Source organism: Perca fluviatilis, chromosome 8 (genome assembly GCF_010015445.1).
Source record: "Perca fluviatilis chromosome 8, GENO_Pfluv_1.0, whole genome shotgun sequence".
Taxonomy (NCBI): Eukaryota; Metazoa; Chordata; class Actinopteri; order Perciformes; family Percidae; genus Perca; species Perca fluviatilis.
In genome coordinates this window covers 38,670,856-38,697,178 of record NC_053119.1, presented here as the reverse complement: position 1 = coordinate 38,697,178, position 26,323 = coordinate 38,670,856, and the positions used below count along the sequence as shown (strand labels likewise).

General features: G+C 42.2%; 2 protein-coding genes across 10 annotated transcripts in view; both read left to right on the top strand.

The window, feature by feature from the left end:
- Window positions 1-21,018, top strand: part of bicd1a (bicaudal D homolog 1a) — a 37,441-nt gene extending 16,423 nt beyond the window's left edge. For 2 of the 8 annotated variants that reach the window (XM_039809464.1, XM_039809457.1), the window contains 7 exons: window positions 5,155-5,367; window positions 8,738-8,890; window positions 9,205-9,702; window positions 12,064-12,456; window positions 13,306-13,881; window positions 14,024-14,175; window positions 14,330-16,858. In XM_039809464.1, coding sequence (XP_039665398.1) covers window positions 5,155-5,367; window positions 8,738-8,890; window positions 9,205-9,702; window positions 12,064-12,456; window positions 13,306-13,881; window positions 14,024-14,175; window positions 14,330-14,915 — 2,571 coding nt within the window. In that variant the 3' untranslated portion in view covers window positions 14,916-16,858. Of the gene's footprint in view, window positions 1-5,154; window positions 5,368-8,737; window positions 8,891-9,204; window positions 9,703-12,063; window positions 12,457-13,305; window positions 13,882-14,023; window positions 14,176-14,329; window positions 16,859-18,773 lie in introns of those variants that run through there. The other 6 variants (XM_039809459.1, XM_039809460.1, XM_039809461.1 and 3 more) reach the window with 6 other exon arrangements.
- A 3,389-nt stretch (window positions 21,019-24,407) lies between these two features.
- Window positions 24,408-26,323, top strand: part of fgd4a (FYVE, RhoGEF and PH domain containing 4a) — a 65,518-nt gene continuing 63,602 nt past the window's right edge. The window contains exon 1 of one of the 2 annotated variants that reach the window (XM_039807695.1): window positions 24,408-24,592. In XM_039807695.1, coding sequence (XP_039663629.1) covers window positions 24,490-24,592 — 103 coding nt within the window. In that variant the 5' untranslated portion in view covers window positions 24,408-24,489. The remainder of the gene's footprint in view (window positions 24,593-26,323) is intronic. The other variant, XM_039807694.1, reaches the window with a different exon arrangement.

The window sequence follows — 26,323 nt, the reverse complement described above, 5'->3', positions numbered from 1 at the left end:
CAACCAGAAACTATGGTGCAACAGCGTCAGGAGGGCCAGAACACACTGTGCTCCTTTAGGCCTGTGTGTAAATATTGAGCCTCAGCCATCAGTGTTCACTCACTGTGACTTCCTTCAGGAGGAGCAGTAGGCAGATGGAGCGAGCGGACTTTTGAGGAGCACGGCTCAGATCATGAAGAGGGTTGTTCTAAAACCATCTGCTTCTCGTTACGCATTCCAAGACCCACCGATTCTCCATGTATGAGTTGCTGCTGAATCACTGCCTGCAACTGGGACAGTCCTCTCTGTGTAATGTGTCTGTCGCTGTGGGGTTCTGCCTTTTCATCAGCTGCCATGTTTATCACTTTTAAATACTAAATGAATTGTGTGAGTAGAGTGTCGAAAGTTGGAATAGAGTGCTTATTCTTTGGTCAAATATTTCCTCAACTAAATCATACATTAAGGTTCTTTTTTTGTATTTATGCAAAGTTGTTGCACAGCTGATCCTGTTAAAGTATCCTATTTTGGGAAATACATGCATTTATATCTGTCTATTAAATGTAAGGCTATATCCATCAGCCAGTTAGCTAAGCTAAGCATAAACAGGGGTTCAGCCATATGTTCCCACAGCCCAATGGTCCCACATTTCTAAGAATTTTCTTAAAATTAGGCCCTATGTTCCCACAGCCCTATGTTCCCACATTTCTAGGACATTATCAAAATTAGGTTTCCCTTCAAGGGTTAGGGTAGGTTAGGGGTTAGGCAAACATAGGGCCTAATTTTGTAAAAATAATCTTAGAAATGTGGGAACATAGGCACGCTCCCTAAACAGGAAGCTGGCCTGGCTCTGTCCAAAGGCTGTTTAATCTGTACAAAATCAGAAAATCAGAAAGTTGGTTTTTTTTCAGGGGGTTATGTGCCAGACTATTTCTAGGTCGGGAGCAATAACTTCCTGAAGTCTCCGCTAGTTGCCTGGCAAGCTCACTTCAGGAAGTCATTCCTCCCAGCAAAGACATAATCCTGCACATACACTTTGGTTTTTGTAATTAAACAGTTCCTCTCTGCTACCAGTTTTAATGCTAAGCTAAGTTAAGTGGCTAACTGGAAGTTGTATATTTAGCATATGGACATGAGAGTTGTATCGATCTTCTCCTCTAACAGGCATTTTCCACTGGGCACAACTCTGACTGGATGCTCTCGCTGTTTCACTTCCTGCCTGGCTGTCCGGACCGCAGCTCGCGTGAAAATAGACCTGCTGCGTATCTGGAACGCCTCCGAAACGCAGCCGAGACGTGCCTAGTGGAAAAATGCCCGTAACTCTCGACAAGAAAGCGACTGAGGAATATTTCCAAACACGTTGTACTATTGCTTTAGGACATATAAGAATAATGCATTCAGAAGTTTGGCATATTTTGCTGAAGACATGTTTATATTCCTCAAACGATGTTGCTGAAAAAACTCAGGTATCATTTTAACATCTGTACCAAAACATTTCAAACGTTTCCTGGCCCTTTCTGTTTCCAATTGGCCCCCAGTCACAGTACAGTGGGTGTAAATCTTGCTCTCTCCTTCGACTTCATGATATTAACAGTCCAACAACGGGACCCTGTGGGTCTAGATTGTTTGCTCGTCCCCCTGTATAGGGCTCAGCTGTTGCTGTGAGGCCTGCTCGGACATTGACAGCCTCCCATCCGAAGGGAGAATGCGAGCTCATTCAGTCGCACTGTGCTTGGAATTAATCAGCTTTTTTGTTCATGAGGCCCTCCCTCTTAATCGTTCACTACAATCACACTGTGCCTCCCCAGAGAGTGAGAGAGAGGGCATGAGGGCGAGTGAACCAGAGAGTATGAAAGAGAGCGAGAAATAAAAGAGATGCAGTGAGAGACTGAGAGGGAAAATGAGAGTTCATTATAATACAGTATTTCTACACGAGTGTGTTCTAGTCATTATAAAGCAAGTCCCTGAGGACAGTTGAATGGTTGAATGGCTAAATATTCTGTGTATTTACAGTTTTACTGGACTGATTATTACTGGCTTTTACTAGTATGCTAAAGAAAAGGGCCTATTAAATTAGAATGAATATGTCTACAGAGGGAATCAGTGGCTTTCTGAATGAATAGAGCTTTATTTACCTGCTTTACGTCATGTTATTGAATTGTGAGTTCATAGTGACGGAATGGAAAAATGTGCACGTATCATTTTCATTTCTTTGAGCTGTTTGCCTGTGTCGAGCGTCGATAGTGATTCACTTCATTTGTTGATCTGCTGGCTGGTGAGGAGTATTCAGACAGCACGTCAGATGTGACAGAGGCAGGTGGTCAATAAAGCTAATTAGGCGCCGTTCAAATCTATCTGCTGGCAAATCGGCTCATCTCATTCATTCACACGAAACTACATGTCAATTTATTTAGTAGCAACACGGAGGTGTGGACTCATATATTATCATCAAAGGAGCTAAACATCCAAAAGACAAACCCTCTCCTTGCCAGTGCTCTATATACTCCAAGATCTGCAATAAAGTAGATTTCTGGCTGTAATAAAGTGTCCCTGTCTAACAAAAGGACCTCAGCAGTCTGCCTGCAGCTTACTTAACCTGTTAGCTCATGAATCAGAAGGAAATAGAAAAATGAAAAATGACGAGCGCGGTGGAAAGAAAAGACAGCTGCACACTGGAGCTCATGTCTTCCCCGAATAATAATTCCCCGATGCTTGTACTTTATAAATGACTCATCTTAATTATGTTATTATGTTGAGGTGGGTTTGGGAAGACTCTGGGAATTATTAAAGGTCCCATGACATGGTGCTCTTTGGATGCTTTATATAGATCTTAGTGGTCCCCTAATACTGAATCTGAAGTCTCTTTTATATAGACCTTAGTGGTCCCCTAATACTGTATCTGAAGTCTCTTTTATATAGACCTTAGTGGTCCCCTAATACTGTATCTGAAGTCTCTTTTATATAGACCTTAGTGGTCCCCTAATACTGTATCTGAAGTCTCTTTTATATAGACCTTAGTGGTCCCCTAATACTGTATCTGAAGTCTCTTTTATATAGGCCTTAGTGGTCCCCTAATACTGTATCTGAAGTCTCTTCCCCGAAATTCAGCCTTGGTGCAAATTACAGCCACTAGAGCCAGTCCCACAATGAGATTTCCTTAGTATGTGCCATTTCTGTGTCTGTAGCTATTGAGGAGGAGAGAGGGGGGGGCAAGGTGGAGGGTGGGGGTGTGTCCTTGACCAAGAGAAAGGGGAGGTAACCTTGCTCCTAATGACATCATAAGGAGAAGATTCTTGATTGGTCCATCTGAGCTTTCATTTTCTCAAAGGCAGAGCAGGATACCCAGGGCTCGGTTTACACCTATCACCATTTCTAGCCACTGGGGGACCATAGGCAGGCTGGGGGAACGCATATTAATGTTAAAAAACCTCATGAAGTGAAATTTTCATGCCATGCTCTAGTCCAAATATATATGGCTCCCTGCATTTTTTTATTTGGCTGGGTAACTCGCCAGGAATTGCATTAACAATACATGCTGCAGTGTTTACAGTTTCATGTGGAAATTGTAGAACATAAAGTATTTTTCAGAGACAGCGGTATTGATCCCTTGTCTCTCAATGCTGGTCAGCTGAGAAACTGAAGGATGGTTCGTAGTGTTTATCGAACCACCAAGGCAGCTGCTGCATGTGCATCGAGGAGTTTGCTGTTATGAAATCAGTCATGAAATTCTTTCTACATTCAAGCAACCTTGTCAGGAAAATAATGCACGACTGCACATGAGGGCTGGGCAATATATCGATATTATATCGATATCGTGATATGAGACTAGATATCATCTTAGATTTTGGATATCGTAATATCCTGATATGGCATAAGTGTTGTCTTTTCCTGGTTTTAAAGGCTGTATTACAGTAAAGTGATGTCCTTTTCTGAACTTACCAGACTGTTGTAGCTGTTCTATTATTTGCCTTTACCCGCTTAGTCATTATATCCACATTACTGATGATTATTTATCAAAAATCTCATTGTGTAAATATTTTGTGAAAGCACCAATAGTCAACACTACAATATCGTTGCAGTATCGATATCGAGGTATTTGATTTTCTCCATATCGCCCAGCCCTGCACATTTATACAAAATAAAATGACATGCTATTCATTAAACCTTGCACAAAGCAGCTGTATATCTCTGTATAACTGTATACATTTCACTTGTTGTTGGTCCATGCAGTCTACCAAGCTTTTGCGCATTTCTTACAGCACTAGTTTGGTACAGTAGGCCTGTGGTATGGTAGGCCTGTTTTGCTGTTGATGCATGCTTTGATTTTCTCAATCAAGCCTTGGCTTCTTTATCATGACAAGTCAGCTCTCAGTGCCGTGAAAACCTGTGTCAGGAAAATGGGAACAGTGTGTCTATTGATCACAGTGAAACATCATCCTACATACTCAGAAAGCAGGTACAGCTACCTTAAGGGAGAGCCCCTGTGAGTATGCTGTCACTGGTCAAAAGAACAGCAGGAGTACGCCTAGTGGCCATTACTGTAAAAAATGTGCTGGCTCTACCCTACATGCCGGTGGGTGCAAATCCAGTGGTGTAGTCTACGTGATACCCACTAAGAAAGCTCCAGGATTTCCATATTAAAAATTTAAAATTAATGAAAAATGCACAATGGTACGTAACAACATACTTTCCATTATAATTTTGAATATTCTGAATTGTCATCTGCGTTTTTTTCTTCACATAGGCTAAATAAAGGTATTTTCACCATAAATTGGTGCATAAAAGTGTGTCAGAATGCAGGATATGAAGTCTTTGACACTCAAAATTTCCCTGGGGGAGGACACCCAGACCCCCCACTATGATATACCACCCCCCACCCCTCCAAAAAGGCCCATTCTAGCCCATATATATAGGCCCATACATATACAGTACAGTATACCCACTACAATACATTAGACTACACCACTGTGCAAATCCCTCACATGGATTAGGATGTTGTTGTTATATGTTACATGGCTCTTCATTTTTTACTTTGTAAAAGATGGTTGTTGGTTGTTGTATTATTATTATTATTATTATTATTATTATTATTATTATTATTATTATTATTATTATTATTATTCATTGCTTTTCCTCTGCCCCCTTCCTCTGACCATCCCTCCTGTTCTTCCTCCCCAGGCGTTCGGCCAGGCTTACACCAACCAGCGTAAGGTGGCAGAGGATGGGGAGACTAACGAGGAGACGCTGCTGCAGGAGTCAGCCTCTAAGGAGGCCTACTACATGGGCCGTCTGTTGGTGCTGCAGACGGAGGTGACGCTGAGTCGTTCTGTGGCGTCCAACGCCCAGGCCGAGAACGAGAAGCTCAACGCACTCGTGCAGGAGCTACGGGAGGTGAGCTTGTCAACGGTTACAGAGTGCACCTTCTGCAGATGATTTAATAGTTCATGCCAGATGAGGAAAACACAGGAAATCAGGAATATGATATATGTGAAAAAAACAGCATTGCATTAGCTGACAGTAGAACTCATGCATTGGAATATAATTCAATTCTCTCATACATTCATGTTTTTTCATTGTATCAGTACGTACGGGTGTATAGATAGTGATGTAGGGAGGGCTCAGGTGGTACAGCGGTCGCCCACCAATCGCAAAGTTGGTGGTTTGATCCTTGGCCCTGCAGTCCCATGTCAAAGTGTCCTTGGGCAAGACACTGAACCCCGAATTGCTGAATGTGAATGTGAGCAGGTGGCACCTTGTACGGCAGTCTCAGACACAGTCTGTGGAGGTGTGTGAATGGTTCCTGTTCTATGTAAAAGTGCTTTGAGCAGTCGTAAAGCAGACTAGTAAAGCACTATATAAATACAGTCCATTTACAAGAAATGTGTAAAATCCTTTGGGAAAACTTCAACTATAATGGGAAAAGGCTATACATTTAAGATGTGCAAAATGAGCTGTAGTTGCATAGAGGTTTGGTGGTTGTTGAGTTTTGATAAAAGATCTCCTTTATTTTGAAAGGCTTGGTCACTGAATGCATTTTGAGTCCCAGAAACAAAAATAATAATCTGCAGCTTAGTCAGTGTTTGTGCTAACTTTGTGAAGAGTTTTTTTTTGCATAGTCATTCATTATCGTAATTTGTTGAATTCTAAGCAGACTATTGTCCGCATTGTTATGATGCACTGTACATTAACTTACATGAGATCAGTGTGTTTGATAAAGGGTCACAGTGGCACAAAGGGGGTCAAACCTGACACAGAGATCACATAATGCATGTGTATACGTGCGAAGCATGCGCTTATGCATTCATACATGTCTGCAGCCACTGTGCAATGCAGGAGTTCAAGCTGGGGTCAGACGCCTCGGCCACGACCCCATTGTGGGGGGCAAATCCGGTGCTAAGCTGTGGAATAAGGGAAATGCCCTGAGCTCGGCACATGTGTAGGGACAGAGTGAGCCAGGCTGCTCTCACCACACGACCAGCGCTACAGCCACAGCACGCACACTCTCATTCACTATATTCATCGGGGAGTGTTGTTACTCTCTGTATGTCTCATTTTTCTGAACATGACACACGTGTCATATGTCCGTGTGAACGTAAGCAGAGTAATATCATACACAACAGGGAGATCTATGAGATATTCCACATTAGGGAGCATAATATTTTCAATTGGGAAGAGGAGCGTAGTCGACATATTCCTGATGAGTTGTCACGCACACATACACACACCTGTCACCTGTTTGCATCACGATTGTGTCTCTTTGAAGATTCTTCAAATGGCTTTTTGGTTCTCTTTGAAAATCCTCATTTGCATGCGTGAGGCCATTAATAAGGAGGAGTCGCCTTTTCAGCGCGAGAAGCAGGTGTTGCAGCCGCACCAGGGACTTTATTTGTGCAATCTTTCACAAACACTATTACCATATACAGATTCACATCAAAGAACTCATGGGAAAAGTTTACTTCAGCCTGTTTTTAGTCCGTATGTGTCACAACATGAAAAGAGTAAGAAATAGCTTAAAATCACAGGGTAAACACAAGCCTAGGGTATTTCACAATCGTATGTTTTAATGAATGCACAGCACCCCAATTCCTCCCATGTAGAAGACGGTCGCTCACAGTGCATCTTGACATCTCCCTGAGCTTAAAGAAATCTTTAAACCTTTAATTAAAAAAAAGTCACACTACCATGTATTTATGTTTAACATTTTGTGTTGATTCCCCATTACCACCGCAGCAGCAGCAGCAGCAGCAGCAGTGGTGGTAATGGGGAATGAGAACAACATGGCTGGACTTCTGCCATATTTGCCATTGTGTCATGAATCAGAGTCTGAGCTGTGAACTCCAGATTGAGGGGGGGGCTGCCCGGGGGGTTGTGGCGGGCTCATTGCCAGCGGTGTGTGCCGCACTGTCCCTGACCCCAGCCACTGTAGCCCCTCATCAGCTACGCTTCTATACAGCCTCACTGACTCGTAATTGGCCTCTTATCCTGTGCACTTCATACCCAGCTCAGAGTAATTACAGAGTAAAAGTGGACACGTTGTAGCAAGGGAAGGTCATTATAATCAATAATAATATGGCACCCCAAAATGTGTTATTGTATGATTTGTCATTTATGGTAAAAAGGTTTTTTCTTAAAATGTCATTTGGTTTCTGCTATATTTCCCTGGATTAGTATGAAAGTGTTTTCAGTACAGTCCTGCTGTAAGAGTATAGGAGCTGCTGTCGGCTACTGTACAAATCAAATATTCATTGTGTCATAATGGTCTTTGCATGCAGTCTAGTTGCCAGTTCTAAAAGCACCATTGTCATCCACCCCTAAACATACACAAGCACACACACACATGTAGCACAGAAGAGGCCATATGTGCTTGTGAGTTTCTTCCTGACACTGTCTCTGGGTCAGCACTTCTGCCATATGCACAGAGAGCTGCAGGGGAGCTGCAGGAAGCTCTGCAGTGAAAGAAGTACACACATGCGCATGTATAGTAGAAATGGTTCTTTACTTTGTATGTCCAGCAGTTGTTGCATTGTACTGTACACATTTGGTGACACCTGTGTTTACAAAATAAGAACCTCATTCTTATTCTGCGAGTCATTTCTGATAAATACTGTATAATTCATCTTTAGGAAATACAGGGGAACAATTGTCCACTACATACTGTAAAAACAAACAAGACCAGCTGAACTGAGAAAATGTACTATAGAACACATCAAGAAGTACATTAAAAGTACCTGCAAGGTCGGTTCTTTAACAGAGAGGATATTTATCCATCTCCTTATTCCTTGAAATAAAACTCACCATTAGTAGTTGTGTCTGATTTTTACTGAGGTCTATTCCCATATATATATAAAATTACTATATATCCAGTGCTGCAGCCTACTATACTTAGATTTATGACCTCTGTGGCTGGTGCATTTTCGTCTCATCGACACTTAATCTGGTCCAGCATATGCTCATGTTTCTGTCTCTGCGCAGCAGGTGACAAAATGCTGATCTTTTTGTAAGTCTAAAGGTGCTGACTCATTGCATTTTCGATAATGAAATAGTTTGATAAACGTTCTTATCCACATGCTGTCAGAGAGAAGTATTATGTACATGTACAGCAGGAGTTTGAGAGTGTATAGCGTAGACTTTAAGCATGTATGAGAGATATTACTCTCTGTGTGTGTCTGTGTCTGTCAGTAATGGGTTTAGGTTTATGAGCTGACTTCTGATCCTCTTCCATCTCTTTCTCCTGACTCTTTACTTGCTTCCTTCGCTCCAGAGTAACGAGATGCTGGAGCTACAGAGGAGCCGGATGAGGGAAGAGGTCAAGGAGTATAAGTTCAGGGAGACCAGGCTGCTTCAGGACTACACCGAGCTGGAGGAGGAGAACATCACGCTGCAGAAACTGGTTTCTACGCTCAAGCAGAGCCAGGTCAGTATAAACTCATTCTACTCCTTTTCTCAGTTACTCCACACGCCAGCAAATTTAGTCTCACACACATTGTGGTGTTTGGTTTTAGTCATCTGGCTCCAAAAATGTTTTTATTTTTTAAACAAAGATTTTAAAAGGAGAAAACATTTTTACATCTTTATTTTAACTTTTTTGTACTCACACCTTCCTTATGTCCCCTCTAGTTTGACCTGGTATTGGATCCAATCCTTAAAAGAATGTAATTAAGAGCTTAAATGAAATGTTTCTACTCTTTTCTTTTCCTGTCCCCGTCTGTCATTCGTGCTGCTCCTCAGGTGGAGTATGAGGGACTAAAACATGAAATCAAAGTACTGGAGGAGGAGACTGTTCTCCTAAACAGTCAGCTGGAAGACGCATTACGTCTGAAGGACATTTCGGAGGGTCAGCTGGAGGAGGCCCTGGACGCCCTCAAAAGTGAGCGCGAGCAGAAGAACAATCTGAGAAAGGAACTGGCCCACCACATCAGCCTGAGTGACAGTGTCTACGGAGCAGGGGCCCATCTGGCGCTCACCGTCACCGGTGTAGAGGGTCTCAAGTTCCCTGAGGAGACCAACGGAACCAACGGCACCAACGGCAGCTCCATCCCTGCTGCTAACGGCAACAATGAGGACAGCAACCGCCGCAACTGCCTCGTTCACACAGGCACCGGATTGGCTAAGATGAACGGGGACTACCGGCCAGGCCGAAAAGGAGAAGGCCTGCACCCCGTGCCGGACCTGTTCAGTGAGCTCAACCTGTCCGAGATGCAGAAGCTCAAACAGCAGCTGCTACAGGTGGGTCATAAGAAATTATAGCAGTATATTATTTGGGTAAATCATAGTAAATTATAGTAAATTAAATTAACCACAATAACTAATAAAAGTGCTAGAAAGCACTTAGTTTTTGTTTAGCCCTTTTGTGTCATTAATGTTATTTTTCAGGTCAGTACTGAAGCCACTGGAACGTCACATTGGTTGTGTGTCGACTGTACAGTTTACTGCAGCCCAAAGCACATCAGAAGACAGCTATGCTGATCCACTTTCCCACAGTACATTTCATTTTTTAGTGGAAAAACTGAGGCGTCTTATCGATTGTCCTGCTGCATTCTGTGTGTGACTGTGTGTTTGATTGGTGGATGACTGTTTCTGTGTTCACTGTTCATTGCTGCACTGATGAAAGCAGCCCTGGCCACTGTTTGCCACCGGTAACAGCGAGGAAATGACAAGGTGATGACAGTTTGGGATGAGAAGAAAAGCAGGAAAAACACCACGTAATACCACAGGCTTTACTGACTGTTAGTCTTCCAAACATGAATACAAATAATGGCACTGAAACATCATTTAAACCGTACTATCACAAAGTGACAGTGACAGACCACGCATATTCAGTGATAGCGGCAATGTTTTGCACATGTGCATTTAAGCCTACGTCAATGCTCATGAACAGTATATACTGTAATGTGTTGCATGTAATGTATGCTCTAATGTGCTTATGTCTTAGTGGAAGTGATGAAGCGAAATCATAGCAAAGCAAAAGAGTCCAGCAGCAGAGGCAGTACATTTGCGTGGGCCATAGGGAGCCCTGTCAGGGTGATTAGCATCCAATAGGGACAGGGAAGAGCTGCAGAGGCAAGACAGAGACAGAAACAGACTATTTCTGCTTTTAGTTTAGAGACAAGGGACAGAAATAGAGTCCTAACTGGGAAATGAGATCCAAAGAGGTAGGGGGAAATGTCATAGAAGTTTTTTTTATTGTCCACAGGCACTGTACACTTATACATTTATACCACAATTAATTCCAACTTTGCATTGTGATAAGCTACATCCATATAAACAGACAGTATAAATATAGGGCTTATATAATGTAGTATAGGAAAAAAATTCTCTCACACGTATGCACTGAGTCACCTGAGTGCAATACATGCATGAACAGGCACCCAGGGGCGAAGCACAAAATTCTGGGCGCTGTAGAAAGGCATTTTCTATGGGGCCCTCCCCGCATCCACAGCTATTCATTCTAGCATCTTTTTGGGCCCTCCTCACATGAGGGCCCTGGGTACTCTGTCCCTTTTTCCCCCCAGTCCGACGCCCCTGCAGGCACCCCACACAAGAGGAACACATACAGTGTGTTGAACGACATAACAATCATACTCTAGGTAGATTAGATTCCTGGTCAAAATTTAATTAAGTCATTACTGTTTATTTTCGCCCCAAGCTGAGCTCCTCTGGGAAATAGAAAATTAGATCAGTAGCTGCTATATGAACCGTGTCCCTTTCTCTGTTAACACAATTACTCGCTAATCAATTTTCCATCTCAAGATGATTATTCTGGTAAACACCAGCCGCATCGAATTAACACAAAAAAACTATTTTGTTTTTTTCAATATGGACACTATGGACCAAAAACATTCACAATTCCATTTGAAGTATCACGCTAGGCTTTAATAATCATTTAAATGCTTTAAACGTAACTATTTGCTAAGCTTCCTTCGGCATTTGAAGAGTTGGATCAATAAAGCTTTTAGATTTGTGGGAGCACACTCCCCTGATCAAAAAGCAATTAAATAGCACTTCATGTTAGTTTCCATTGTCCTTACCGGCAGTTTTTAAGTCAAGCAAGCTTCACCACATGGCATTACACACCTTTGTTCAGAAATACAGGTCAACTGATACATTGTTAGTCTATGATGTGCCTGTGTTTGTTACCTTGCTGCTTGATAATGATGGTTGCATGGTACATTGTCTTTATCTTTATTGGCCCCTTAATATTATGGAGTTGTGCAGGTCATACTGATTAAACATTTGCGTAACTGAGCCTAAGTCCTTCTAAAATGCTGGTTGCATGGTACTTTGTTATTATCTTTATTAGCACCTTTATATGATGGAGATGTGGAGGTCAGATATATTATACATTTGCGTAACTAAAGTTTGCTTGTAGTTGGTTGTCAGAACTTAAAAGTCACACGTTTTGATCTGTTAACATGGCAGAACACACCAATGCAGAGTACTATATAAGAATATGTAAATATATAAAATGATAAAGTGAAAGGCCTCGGCCTGTCCTGGGTTTTATGAATATGCATATCATTAAACACTATGCAGCATTGTCTTCTTGACTGCCTCTCATGTGGGAGCGTCTCCTCCCCCGTTCTGCAGGTGGAGCGGGAGAAGTCGGTGCTTCTCATGAACCTGCAGGAGTCCCAGACCCAGCTGCAGCACACACAGGGCGCCCTGACCGAGCAGAACGAGCGCGTCCATCGCCTCATGGAGCGCGTCAGCGGCATGAAATGTCTCAACGGAGACAAAGAGCTTGATGAACCCCAGGAGAGTGAGAAACCTGACGGGGGCTCCTCATCGCCACCAGCCAATGGTCACCATGATCCAGATATCCATGGGTTCGAGATCCTGGAGTGTAAGTACAAGGTGGCGGTGACGGAGGTGATCGACCTGAAAGCAGAACTGAAGGTCCTGAAGGAGAAGTACAACCAGGCCGTGGAGGGGCAGGGGGACAGCCACAGCGACGAAAGGGTCCCGGCACTGACTGAACAGGTTTGTCACACTTACATGTGGTGTATATTTATTAGGGGTTGGGAAAAATCGATTCATGTATAGTGATGTATAGTGATATATATATATATATATATATATATATGATGTAGTCACTGTCCTAAACATATTTAGGTGAATCATTGGTAATATATAGTAATATATATAGTATATATATTACTAATATAGTATATATATATAATAATAATAATAATCGATTCATGTATAGTGAATTTTTTTTGACGATTTTTAAAATTGATTCTTTCCCCCAAAAAAAAATTTTTTTAAAAAAAAAAAAAAAATAAAAATAAAAAAAAAAATAAATTTTTTTAAAAAAAAAAAAAAAAAAAAAAAAAAAAAATAAAAAAAAAAAAAAAAAAATTAGTATTACCAACAACACCCCCCCCCCCCCCCCAAACAAAAAGAAACCAACCATGTTATGTACTTCTTTACAAATGAAATAAATGTAGATTATTGTAGACAAATAAATCAGACTGTCTGACGTGTGATGTGCATTCTTTTAAGAAAATTTGTTTTTAGAAATGTCTCATGGTATATTGTCTCTAGAAGTTTATTATTCAACTCTTTGGGAAAAAAATTGCAGTACTCGATACTGTCCATTCGCAATACCTCTACAATAAATGAAAATCGCAATACAAATCAAATCGGCACCTATGTATGTATCATGAAAGAATCAAATCGGGACAAAAGCATATCGTCCCAGCCCTAATATTTTTATTCCTGCATCTTTATCAACCAAATATATATTTATTTTTATTGGACGATAATAATTGCACTCAGTGCTGTTTTGCACCCTGTGATGTTGCAAATGTCCAACTGATTTTCTCCAAGCAGGTAACTCATTTGGAGCGTAGTTATCGTGAGAGTCGGGAGAGGGTGGCGAGCCTGGAGGCAGAGCTCCGAGCCTCGGCGAGCACGGCCACGGAGAGCCAGGGTATGCTGAACGCAGCGCAGGATGAGCTGGTAACCTTCAGCGAAGAGCTGGCACAGCTCTACCACCACGTCTGCCTGTGCAACAACGAGACCCCCAACCGCGTCATGCTGGACTACTACCGCCAGAGCCGCGTCACGCGTAGCGGCAGCCTGAAGGGCTCGGAAAAGTCATCACATCTCCCCTTAAGCTTTCTGCCCGCTCCCAGTCTCCGGGCAGGTGGGGACCTGCGTAAGGAGCCCATGAATATCTACAACCTGAACGCCATCATCAGAGACCAGATCAAACACCTGCAGAGGGCTGTGGACCGCTCGCTGCAGCTGTCCAGGCAGAGGGCTGCAGCCAGGGAGCTGGCGCCGATGCTTGACAAGGACAAGGAGTTGTGCATGGAGGAGATACTCAAACTGAAGTCCCTGCTCAGTACCAAGAGAGAGCAGATAGCCACGCTCAGGCTGGTGCTGAAGGCCAATAAACAGGTGAAAGAGGATTGTTCTTAATATACATATTCAAACTGTAGGAAACCAATCATTTGTCCTTTGTGTGTCAGAGATGCAACCCGCATGTTATCTGAATTAGGCCTACGTGTTGCGATAAATTGTCAAATGATCCACATTGCAGACAGCGGAGGGGGCACTGGCGAATTTGAAGAGCAAGTACGAGAATGAAAAGGCGATGGTGACAGAGACCATGATGAAGCTGAGGAACGAGCTCAAGGCTCTGAAAGAAGATGCCGCCACTTTCTCGTCTCTCAGGGCCATGTTTGCCACAAGGTGAGAGCGGAAAAGGAGGCCACTAAGCTGGGAAAGTGAACATTTGAACGTTCCTTAAAATATAAATAGAGGATTTGCCTGTGTGACAGAAATCTCCCGCTAAATCTTTGTTTCTTCCCTCTGCACCTTTATCTCTCTCTCTCTCTCTCTGTAGATGTGATGAGTACGTTACCCAGCTGGATGAGATGCAGAGGCAGCTGGCAGCAGCAGAGGATGAGAAAAAGACGTTGAACTCCCTCCTCCGTATGGCCATCCAGCAGAAACTGGCCCTGACCCAACGGCTGGAGGATCTGGAGTTTGACCACGAGCAGACTCACCGCGGCCGCGGCGCTAAAGTGCCCAAGATAAAAAGTAGCCCGCCCAAAGTAAGTCGCAGAGGTGCCGTCACAGCTCCCTCCAGTCCCACGAGGTTCCACAGCCCCTCCATTATTACCACCCACACCCTGAACACCTACCTTACTAGCCCTCCCTCTGTAGAGCTAACCGCCTGTCCGTCCATGTCCGCGTGGACTTCAGACACACTTTCTGAAACCCTCCAGACCTCAGCTTCAACTCTTCAACCGAACATCAATTACCCTCATTTGTTCCTGGGCACCCAGCCCTTCATGGTAGACCCTGAGCGGCTAACCTTAGAGTTCAGACGACTCGTTTATTCAAGACAAGACGTAGGTCGACTGTCCCCTTCTCACAGCACCAGTAGCCCTGCCTCGGTATCTCCTCGCCTTCGACGAAGGCGTTGATTCATCATCATCTGTGTACACAGTTCCCAGAAGCCACTGGATTAGGTGGGATACAGAGAGGAGGAAAAACTGGTTTCACATGTCTATGGTTTGAACATGCAGCAACACTCAGGAAGAAGGAGCCCCTGACGGCTTGCTCCATCCTCAAAACAGCCCTGAACAGCCTGTTTGGTATTGATACGGTTGGACTGCATAGAATGTTTTTATGAACACCCTTACAAATATACCAGGCATATTTCTTGGCATATGAATAACTGCTACCATAAAATGAGACAATATTTATATCACTCTCTTAGAGTACTAGAAAGCGTGTCAAAGTGAAAACCAAGCAAAACATGGCTGCAGCCTCTGCTTCAGCATACAGTGACTTATAGCACCTCCCTGTGGCAGACTCTGTGAATTACATGTTTACATGTTTAAATACAGATTTCTTTTTTCTTTTTTGCATCTCCATCAAACGGTATTTTATCTCCATCTATTCCATAAAAATATGCTATGTTGTAAAATTATATAACCTCCGGGCAATCCTTGACCAGTCAGACCTCCTCTCTGTGCCTCAATCTCAATTTGATTGTCCCCTCTGCACACTTCCCCCTCATGTAGTATCCAAAAGAAAAGTAGAGGGAGGTATTGACTAAATCCACTCCTCCCTCTGCTGACGGCTATTGTCTTGACAAACCTCTCTCACAGCAGTCCCAGTTTTCTCCACCAGAGAACATTTCCATTTTCTGTCCTGTCAAATCCAGTTTGACCACTCTCTCAATTCAATTCAATTCAAAGAGGCTTTATTAGCATGCCCATATTGGTAGGCTGCAATGCAGTAAAGCATTAAGGTTAACACTCGTGCAAAAGCAACAATCATGTCAACAAAATTTAACAATAAGAACAAAACTGATGGATATCAGTTGTGTGTGTGTGTGTTGTGCGCGCGCGTGTCTCTCTCTCACCCTCTCTCTCTCTCTTTTATCCTACCTCAGATAAAATATAGCATAAGGGAAACAGCATAAACAAGATTTTAAGATAACAGAACATCATATGATTTGAGTGGAACTGACGAGCGTGACTGGTGTGGACTTAAAACGGACTTCGTGAATAGAATAGAGCCATGAGCAGCAGGTGTTCTGGATTCGAGCAGCATTGGATTGTTCAGCATTAGCCCCCCTTTGTCTGTCCTCTTTGTGTGCTGTACCAATCAATACAATATTGGTTATACAATAATAGTGTGTGTGTGTGTGTGTGTGTGTGTGTGTGTGTGTGTGTGTGTGTGTGTGTGTGTGTGTGTGTGTGTGTGTGTGTGTGTGTGTGTGTGTGTGTGTGTGTGTGTGTGTGTCTTTGTGTTCTCCACCTCCAGTGCTGATTGGCTAGCTGTGCAGTGACTGGTATTGTCCAGTGTGATCAGATGAGACTGGTTTAGTTACATTTACACTATGCAAGCATTTACTGTAAATGACAGGCAGTGGGAGAAGCCACTTAGGTTATGCTTAGCCAGCTGGCTTCAAGTATTTCCTCTGCTCTTTTTCTCACATTTCTCCTCATGCTCTCTTTTTCTCACACTTGTCCCATTCACTTACAGAAACATTTCCACGACCGGAAGAATCAACCAACAAAACGAGGATGATTATCCCCCACATTATGTAAATTGTTAATTAGTGCTATAGTAATGCCGTGAGAAAAACTGCAGATAGAGCAGGATCAGACTCTTGCTTTAGTATAAAAACCAGAGCTATTGTAGCAGCAAACCAGCAGTAGTCTCATTGTCTCTGACCAGGTCTTCCCCTGTCTTGTGCTCCGTGTTTTTCTCTGTCCTACTGTCTAACCCTGAGTGTCACCACTCTGTATATCTGTCTAATTTATCAGTTTCTCGTAGATTGTCAGCAGCCTGCTGCCTCAATATCGTCACTCTCCCCACAACTAAGGCGAGGGAGAGCCTCCCTAGCCCGCAGGTAACAAGCTGGAGAACCTGCTAGTAGTAGGCTCGCTGACATCTATCTATCTGTCTATCTATCTGTCTGTTACACGAATAGTCACACCATTCACATTCTATTTAATGCACATAGACTTTCACATCTTTTCTTGGTTGAACACCTGCATCTGTAGAAGATTGAAGGTCCTGCATGCTCTCAGTTTTCCCACTTTACATTTGCTAGTTTTAGGCATGCAGGTTATGGCTGAGACTCTTGTATTTCATAAATAATTAACACCAGGAAGTGAAGGAATTGTTGTTTTTCACTTGCAGGTAAAGTTTTGCATGCCAGTATTCTATACGTGCTTTTACTGTATAAATTGAGTGCCAATTCTCCTTCTTGTAGTTGCAATTTAAAAAAAGAAACACGATATTAAAGTAAAAATCTAGTTTCAAAATGTAAGGCTATACTTTGAACGAGCACTATAATTTTCTCTCTTATAGACCTTTTTCATGGCTGACATGACTTCCCATTGCCAGAAAAAGCCCAAGTGATATTAATAAGGATGGAAGTGTCACATAAAGCCATGCAACCTAGCCAGTAGCTCTAATTAGCATCATTAGCCAAGTCAAGAGTCCACTGTGAGGAAGGTCTATTACTGTTGCTAGCCATGTTTGAGTTTACCGACAGACTGGGCAACAGGTTGTCTTTATCTTTGTCAATGGACAGAGACTTTCATACAAGGTAACTGGGAACCTCTGACAGATCTGAGGCCATGTTTGGTCTTAGTGTTGTGCTGGTTAGCCAACACTCTCCAATTTGTTCGCGATGTTTTCACCAAATACTTGAAGTCTTGAAGTATTACATAAACAGCCCTTTCCTTGTCTCTGGGGTGGTTTAAAGGAACAGTTTGCCTTTTTAGGAAATATCTTTATTGTTTTCCTCGCCAAGCATTAGATGAGAAGATTGATACCGCTCGTCTGTACACTAAATACAAAGCTACTGCTAAAAGCCGTTAGCTAGGCTCTGCACACAGAGTGGAAACTGGGGGAAACGGCTACATGTAGCTAGCTCTGTCCAAAGGTAACAAAATTTGCCTAAAAGCACCTCAAATTTTCACTAATTTACACATTATATCCAGTCCCTCCAGAAAAACGTGATTATGCGATCGCATAATTCAATGCACAATCAGCCAAAGTCCGCATATTTATGGCGGGGCCGCATTTTTTCAAATACGCCGCACTTTCGCCGCATAAATTGCCAATTTCCACGCAAAATATGCAGGGCTTGCATGATTTCATAATCCCCGCATTTGTGTTGCAAAAAAGTCAGCCGAAGTAGAAAGATGAAAAATTTTGTGTTTACTTCACACAAGAGCAGCCATTTTCCCCTGTTGCCATGGGAACGTTATGAAGTGATGTAATCATCGAAAAGCAGGGTGTTGGGGCAATCACTTTTTTTCTTTTTCATCAAACTGCCGTTTTTGCAAGTTCCCGCAATTTTTGCAAGTTCCCGCAATTTCATTGCATAAAATTGCATAAATATCCCTCATATTCCATCGCATTTTTTAAGAAAACGTGCCGCATAATCAAGGATTTTTGCCCGCAACAATCACAAAAAAACTCCGCATTTTTCTGGAAGGACTGTATATCTAGTTTGAGTAGTCTTCATACAAAAAGGGTAAAAACAATGCATTGTGGTTTGATGGGGGTTTACTGTATATGCTGGAGGAAGAAAGCCAAAAAGTGTGTTTCCCAAAAAGCTGAATTTTTCCTTTAAGAAAACCATGTCAGTCTTTTTGCCCACGTCACAGGTTCCATTTTTGTTTCTTGATTTGGTGTAACCTCATTTTCTTCCAACAACTGTTCCCCTCTTCTTAGCCTTTTCATTAACGGTCCTTTTTTTTACTCAATCTTATTTATTTTTCTTCTCCTGTCTCTCTGCATTCTTACAGTCCTAAATTGTTGGCAGACCTCCAGAAACACCGTGCGGTCCTGTCCAGCAGCAGTAGCCTTCTCTCCCCCTGCGACCCTCGTAACTGTCTGGCCCATCAGCCCCCGCTCCCCGGCACCTAACCCCCACCGCGCCATCCCAGGCTCTGGCCTCGGTCCGGTAGGAGTCATGCAGAGACAGAGAGACACTTTGGATTGGGGTTCCCTCAGTTTTACTACCCCCCAACCTAGCATCCACCTGGTGCGTATTGGACTCTGTGACCCCCCCACACCTCCCACCCCCCTAAGCGCAAACATGGTCCAGCCCTCAGCAGTACTCCTGGTTACCTGGGTCGCAGAAGAAGAGCAAGACGCTCTCGTCTTCTCTGGAAGTGACATCCAGTCCTGGGAAAGGACTGAACTAAGACGCAAAATGAGTGATGAATCACTGGAATCTTTTCCCTTAATCGTATTAGTATTTATTTATAATTTATTTACTCTATTGATTATTTATTTACATATTGATTTGTAACACATTTCTAAAAATATTTATTACTGGAATGTTTTTTTCTGTGTTTGTTGGTCATTCTTCAGTATGGAAATCGAGCCGTGTGTTATTGCTGTGGTGAAGACTTCGGTGGTCACAGACAATTTGGCACATTCACTACCGTACACGGCCGAACAAAGGAAAACCAGTGCAACCAAAACCAGACCTGCGAAGGTTCTTTCTGGTGTAGTAAACCGATTTCAAACTTGCCTCATCATACTATACGGCATTAAAATGTCAGATTTTGACAGTATAATAATCCAAACACATGTATGCCACTTTCACATAGGAGTGTTAGAGTACATTGGGTTTGACATTGCAGACAGACTAAAGAAGGTAAACACTATTTTAAGAAAACTGTTTTTTGTGGTGGTGATGGGTGGATTTCAGCTACCTTTCTAACATCACTAGTCTTTCTCGGGATGCTTGTCATTTTTTTTATACAACGATTTTTTTTTTTTTGCAAATCATGTGCATAAAGACTATTTTATACCTCCTATTATTTGTATTTATTTTTTACAGCAGACTCTAGTGGCATGGTTGTGTCTGTTTATGTAGCTCAGATCTTCAGAGACTGAGATAGACCTGGACTAGGGCTGTTGGCCTGAAGTTTGCCTTTTGAATTGCACAGGTTTAAGTAAACATGGAGTGAACTGACCTCCATCATTTTAACATTAGTTAAGAGCAGAGAGGGTTACCCAAAAGCGTTCCTCTTCTCGAGTTACCGTCATTGTATTCTCACCCAGTATTCGCTGTCTTCCTCTTTCACTGTATTGGCCACCCCCAGAAAACTGTTATTATGACCCTTTGTTCATCCTATAATGACAGTGACAGAAATTACATTTACATGTCTAGCTGTCTTGACATGCTTCCTCCAAACAGTATGCAGTACTGTCTAAGCACAATTATGCATATGCATTAAAGCAATACAGTAGTGCCGGTCGGAGACCGATCTGATTAAGATGAACTCAATCTTTCCATTTCTATCACCACAAACTAACCAGCGGGCTGATAAGAAAGGCAAGACAATTGGGGACACAATCAAAGATATTATTTCTTTTTGAAACATTGTTTTGATCACAGAGGGGCAAAGTCTGACTGTGATGGATGTAATGTGTGATGTCGCATAATTGAAATCCCGTTCCTCTGTCTTTGTACCCTCGTCATGTCTAAAGTGTTCTCCTCACTGCACTGAATACATATTTTTGCCAGATGGATATGAAATGGATAAACTACATAGCCAGTATAGCGTTGTAATGACAAAGCATTTCTGTTACAACAGCGATGAACGAGTGGACTCTTTCTGTTCTTTGTGTGTGTGTGTGTGTGTGTGTGTGTGTGTGTGTGTGTGTGTGTGTGTGTGTGTGTGTGTGTGTGTGGTGTGTGTGTGTGTGTGTGCGTGTGTGTGCGTGTGTGTGTAAATGTGTTGGACTTGTCTTTGTTAACAGTGAAGATTGTTACTTTTTGCAACTACAGAGTGATGAAAATATGTGTGGTCCAAAGTAGCTTCTGAACCCACGCAGGCTCATTGGTGACCTAACTCTTGGTTTGTTTGCACAATATAGAAGTGGATGGAGAGAGACTAATCTGATGAAAGAAAAAAAAGTAAAAAAAAAAGAAAAGAAGAACAATAGCTGTTCTACAGTGGGTTTGACAGTTTCTCCTCCATTTCAAACAGTGTTTCATTGGTTTCACAAGTAAATAAAAGACCTGTCCTTGGATTTGTGTGTGACTGTGTGTCTGTTTCTCTATCACCACTTTAACAAACTAGACAGAAACTAGACATTGATCTTTATTCTCTGCATTACCTTAAACAGAGCATGTTTTACAGTGCGAGAAAAGCACTTCTTATAGAGCACAGGACTGCGATTTGAATCAGCACTGAGAAAGAAAGCAGTCTGTTGCAGCCAGAGGATGAGGTAACAGAAGACATCCGCAGAGATTGTTACCTTATCTGAAAGAAAGAAGGTCATCAGTGTGTTTTGAGTAAACTTCATAAGTCATGGTCTAGTTCACATGTGCCAAACTCAAGGCCCGCGGGCCAAATCCAGCCCCTGCAGATTTTGATCCGGCCCGCATATCAATTTAGGTTTATAATACATTTTGGCCCGCCTACTTTTTGTTGCTTGATCTGTAGTTTTTATCACTTTCGCCAATGCTTTTGGCACTTTTTTCAGCATTTGTGCCACTTTATCAGACGTTTTTTTCCCAATGTTTTTGTGTCGTTTTTTTCTTTGATGGCTAAGTTACATTTTTTGGGGCTTGATGTCGACCAAGCTGTAAGTGAGAAGACTATATGAGACATGCAATAATACAATAAAAGATGTTTGAATTTTTCGATTAAATAAAGCATGTCAATAAAATGTACATGTCTGGCCCTTGATGTGATTCTTTTTTTCCAGCGTGGCCCTCTGGGAAGTTGAGTTTGACACCCCTGGTCTAGTTGGATCTTTTCTTATCAAGACTCTCTTTAATAGTCTTCTCCTTGGTCATATATTGATTGTCTAAACTTATAGGCTTAATTATCAGTTATATTACAGTTTTTTGCCATTTGCTTACACACTGAAATCAAAAGTATTACACAATCATCAAAACCTTACACTCAAGGAGCAAAACATCGGCCCAGATGTGCACCACTATAAGTCCAATGTCAGCCTCACACTTTTTGCAAAACAATACACACAGTGATTTTCAAAACACATCCTATATGACCACACCTATGAGCCAACCTGTGAATCACAGCCATCAGGTTTGCAAACACAATCAGTTTTAGGCACGATATATAAAATGCAGCAGGTAAGTCTTTTCTGTACTGTAATTTCAGATCGTATTGTTTGTTTATTTGTTGTTTTGTATTACTGTTATTGTAACCTGTACTGGATACAGTAATTTTTATGTGTGTCTATTGTTTGCTGAGCTAACTGTGTTATACACACTACTGTAGTACTGTAGTATGACAACTGGGACATGTTGTTGTTGGGATTCTCCTTGTTGACTGCTTTGGGTATATGGAGAGAAATACATAATATTTTCCTCAGTCTGCAGCATTGGCTAGAGTGGTGAACTTGAATATTTTCACTTTCTCTGTGTACTTCATTTACAATACTTTAATCACTGAGAAGTAGAATTGCTAAAAGTGTTTGAGGTTAGCAACAGCAGTGTGTAACCGGTTCAAACAGAACTAAGTCATATGGGACGTGTGTTTTTCATATGGTAACAAAATATGATTTTTATAAATTAGCGTACAGTTCTTGCAAGTTTTTTTTTTTGTAAAGGGTCTGAGGTGTTGTGCTGAGTGGGGGTGTGGTTGTGCTGGTTGGGTGTAGTGTTTTGAAAAAGCAGTCCCTGTTTTCAAAATAGTGCTTAAGCAATCGAAAAAAACTGTAATATAATCATAGGAAAACAGATTTAGCCCTCTATTACAACTGAAAAAAAAAAAAAGTAAGTAAAAAAAAGTAAGATTAAATAAGTGAATGCGTGAAGTATATACAATAAATGTGCTGGTGGCAAAAAAGGGGAAGTTGAGTCGAGGGAATCCAGTGGTGAGTGGTGGGTGCTGTGTGCTCTCCAGAGCGTGCCCCGTGATGTGGTTGTGATGACCATGTGGTAGGCCTCCTCCGGAGTCCAACAAACAATAGAGTCCAATCCTTACTGAGAGAGAGAGAAGCAGGTGTGAGGAGCCAGCAGGCAGGCAGGCAGGCACATGAACGAGCAAGGCAGGCTGCAACATGAGACAAACAGAAAAACTGTTTTAGCTACACAAGTACAAACACCAGGAACACAGGGAGCTAGGACTGCCACTATACCACACTAGTTGACTGTACAATCTGGCAATGAGTGGCTCACAGAGCCAGCCTTAAATACTGCAGGAGGTTGATTAGGGAATGAGCTTCACCTGGAGCCACCTGCCAGCTAAGCCACGCCCACAGCAATCAGCACAGGAGGGAGGACATGAGTGAAAAACAAACAAAAAACACACAAGAAGCAGCACAGGCTGCCATGATGACATGATGACACTCTCAGTCTCAACTATGAGCCAAATTAATATGATGAGGCTATATTTATGGCTTTACTGTAGGAGCTTGCCTATCATGATCTGCTTATAACTGAATATCATACAACATACAACAATGTATAGATGTGTGAACTGCAAAACCCCTTTGATGAATCCAGCATGTCAATATTATGATGTAGAATGCTAAGAATGTAAAAAAAATTACAATTACATAACATTTGATAAACATAACTTAGTGTTCTAATGTTGACCAAGCACAATGATTACATCTTTCTTTTAATCCTTTATTTATTCAGAGAAGTTCACTGAGAGGCAGCCTCTCTTTTGCAGGAACGCCCTGATCACATTCACACAGTTCCACATTCATACCTGGAAGCCGCCCGGTACAACCTGATCTGATCTGGAGGTTAAGAGCCTTGCTCAAGGGCACCTCAGTGGTGGTAGTGAGGGAGGGACAAGCGCTGCTCTTTCACTTTCCCCACCCAGATTTTATCCTGTCGGCCTGGGGATTGAACCGGCGACCTCCCGGTCACAAGTTCTCATCTCTAACCTTTAGATCGTATATATATATATATATATATATATATATATATATATATATATATATATATATATATATATATCTTGTAATGTATGTGTGTTGACTTAGTATCTCATCATTTGCACTTACCTACTTATGACTTAATAAGTCACCAGTTTTAATAATTTAGCATCTCAAAATATCGAATGTCATAATCATAGGTAGGTCATAAAGAAGAATTTTGACTTTAGTTACTCACTCAATGTCATACTTTAAAAAAAGAAAATCTCTTAAAATGTGATGTATTATTTGTGTGTGTGTGTGTGTGTGTGTGTGTGTGTGTGTGTGTGTGTGTGTGTGTGTGTGTGTGTGTGTGTGTGATAATAAGGAGGTACGCACTGAGGGGGAAGAAGGGCGGGGCTTGGGGAGACCCCCCCCCCCCATCAAGGTGACACATTGCTCATAGAAAAGTGTATGACGTCGTTTCAACCACCACATACAGCTGTTTGTCGTATGGACTCGCGCAGGCGCACGCGGGCTGCCTCCGCGCAGCTGGAGGACGCGCTGCTGAGGCTGCCTCAAGGAGCGGACCGCGTTTCTTCAACTTTTTAATGGTTATTTCCGCTCCTATTAAATGCGTTTCCCTTCACTATCTAAATGCTGGAGCGGCCAACGCATCATAAAAGAATGGATGGCTTTAACAGAGTCGCTATCCGCAGGAAACCAGCTAGTCTGGACACCGCGGAGCCAGAAGAATCAGGTGAGTTTTTAAAAGAATGCATAACCCCTTTCATAACGAAAACACAACTATACTACCCCAAAACTATTGCAAGAGATTAAAATGGGTCCTTCATTAGGCTACTTTTACATCTGTAAAACCCTGTGCTTCTTAATGTCATTTTTCAACTTCAGATTATTTTTTTATTTTTTTTATCATACTGTAGCCAATGTCTTATCTGGACTGATTTTGCCTACTTATGGAAAGTTCCTTGTGCACTCTCCTGTGCAGTTCTATCTTAGAGCATAAGTTAAAATCGTACTATTACAGGCTGTAAAGTCTTTACCTGGCTTGCTGGTGACTCAGTGTTATGGCTACAACAGGTCGTGTATGCCATGGTGTTTTTGTCAGTCTGGTTGGGAAAGCATGGAATGGCCAGACTGTAACACACCTACATTACACCCCCCCACCCCCAACCACCCTTGTTTACACACCAACTCTGACTTACTGGCTGCTCAGCAGGTATGAAGGTTTCAGAGGCAAGCCCCAGCCCGTTGTGTAACAGTCGACATGCTGGAGGGCACATTTTTATTCCTTCTGGAAAACACCACTACGAAGAAAGTGCTAGGAACTTTGTCCACTCAGAGGGACTCTCAGGACTCTCAGGAAAATGCAAAGATATGCTCTCTGACAGGTCCCAGGTGCACTTCTGTGTCTCAGTTCTAAAGTCTGATCCAAAACTTTGGATTGCACGCAGGCTTCCAGAAGGATCCTTCCACACCTGTAACCGAAAGTTTGCCCAGGCATTGGTTTAACTAACCAGTCTATATTTCTCGGAAAACTGTAATCCAAACACATGTCAGCACTCCTGCAGTGTGTGCAGTCTGGGCATGACCTACTGGGACAGGAGGCGCTGGTTTCACCTTGCAGCTCTGCGGAGTGCGTGTGCTAACATGCAGCTGAGGACACTGGGCTGTACTTTCCTCGCAGTTTGGTGTGTGAACTTTGCTCTGTGGTTGATAGTGCCACTGTTAAGATAACGCAAGGTGCCTTTATAGCTCACAAGGCACAAGTGTCTGTCAGCAGTCAGCCTTAGCCACACAACTCAGGTAATGAGCTGTATGCCAGGAAGTGAGGTGAACACTAGAACACCCAGAGATATGATCTGTCATTGAATCACAGTGTGTAAATACTGGAGTCAAGTGTATATAGACTGTATTCGTCAGCATCTGCACCCAGTAATGCATAATATCTTATGCTTTATACACATTGGTATAACCATATCACGTAAGGCTGCGACATATCACAATAGACGACTACTTAGTTACAAGAAAATATCCGTAGAAAACGACATTTTAAAATGTAACTGTCATTCTTTTTAAGTGGCGCCTTTTATATTCAACTCAAGCTTTTCAATTTGTTTAATAAAAGAGTGTTGGAAATAATTTCCTTTTATCTGATTTAAATTCAACAAGCAATTTGTTGTATTTAAACAGAATACTAAAGCAGCAGAAATGCAGAACTGAATACACTAGAATTTCTGTTTATTTATCGCAAGTAATATCGTTATCGTGATATTCAACAACGTTACCACATATCCCATATTTGCCTGATATCGTGCAGCCCTAGTCAATATATAATAAGAAAGTATGCAGTGCTAAATCCAAGAACGGAGGTTTGACCAAAGAGCTGGCCAGTGTACAATGTTGCCTTCTTTTCTATGTGTTTTTATATCATAGATATACAGATCTACCTTCCTCACAGCTCCACAAA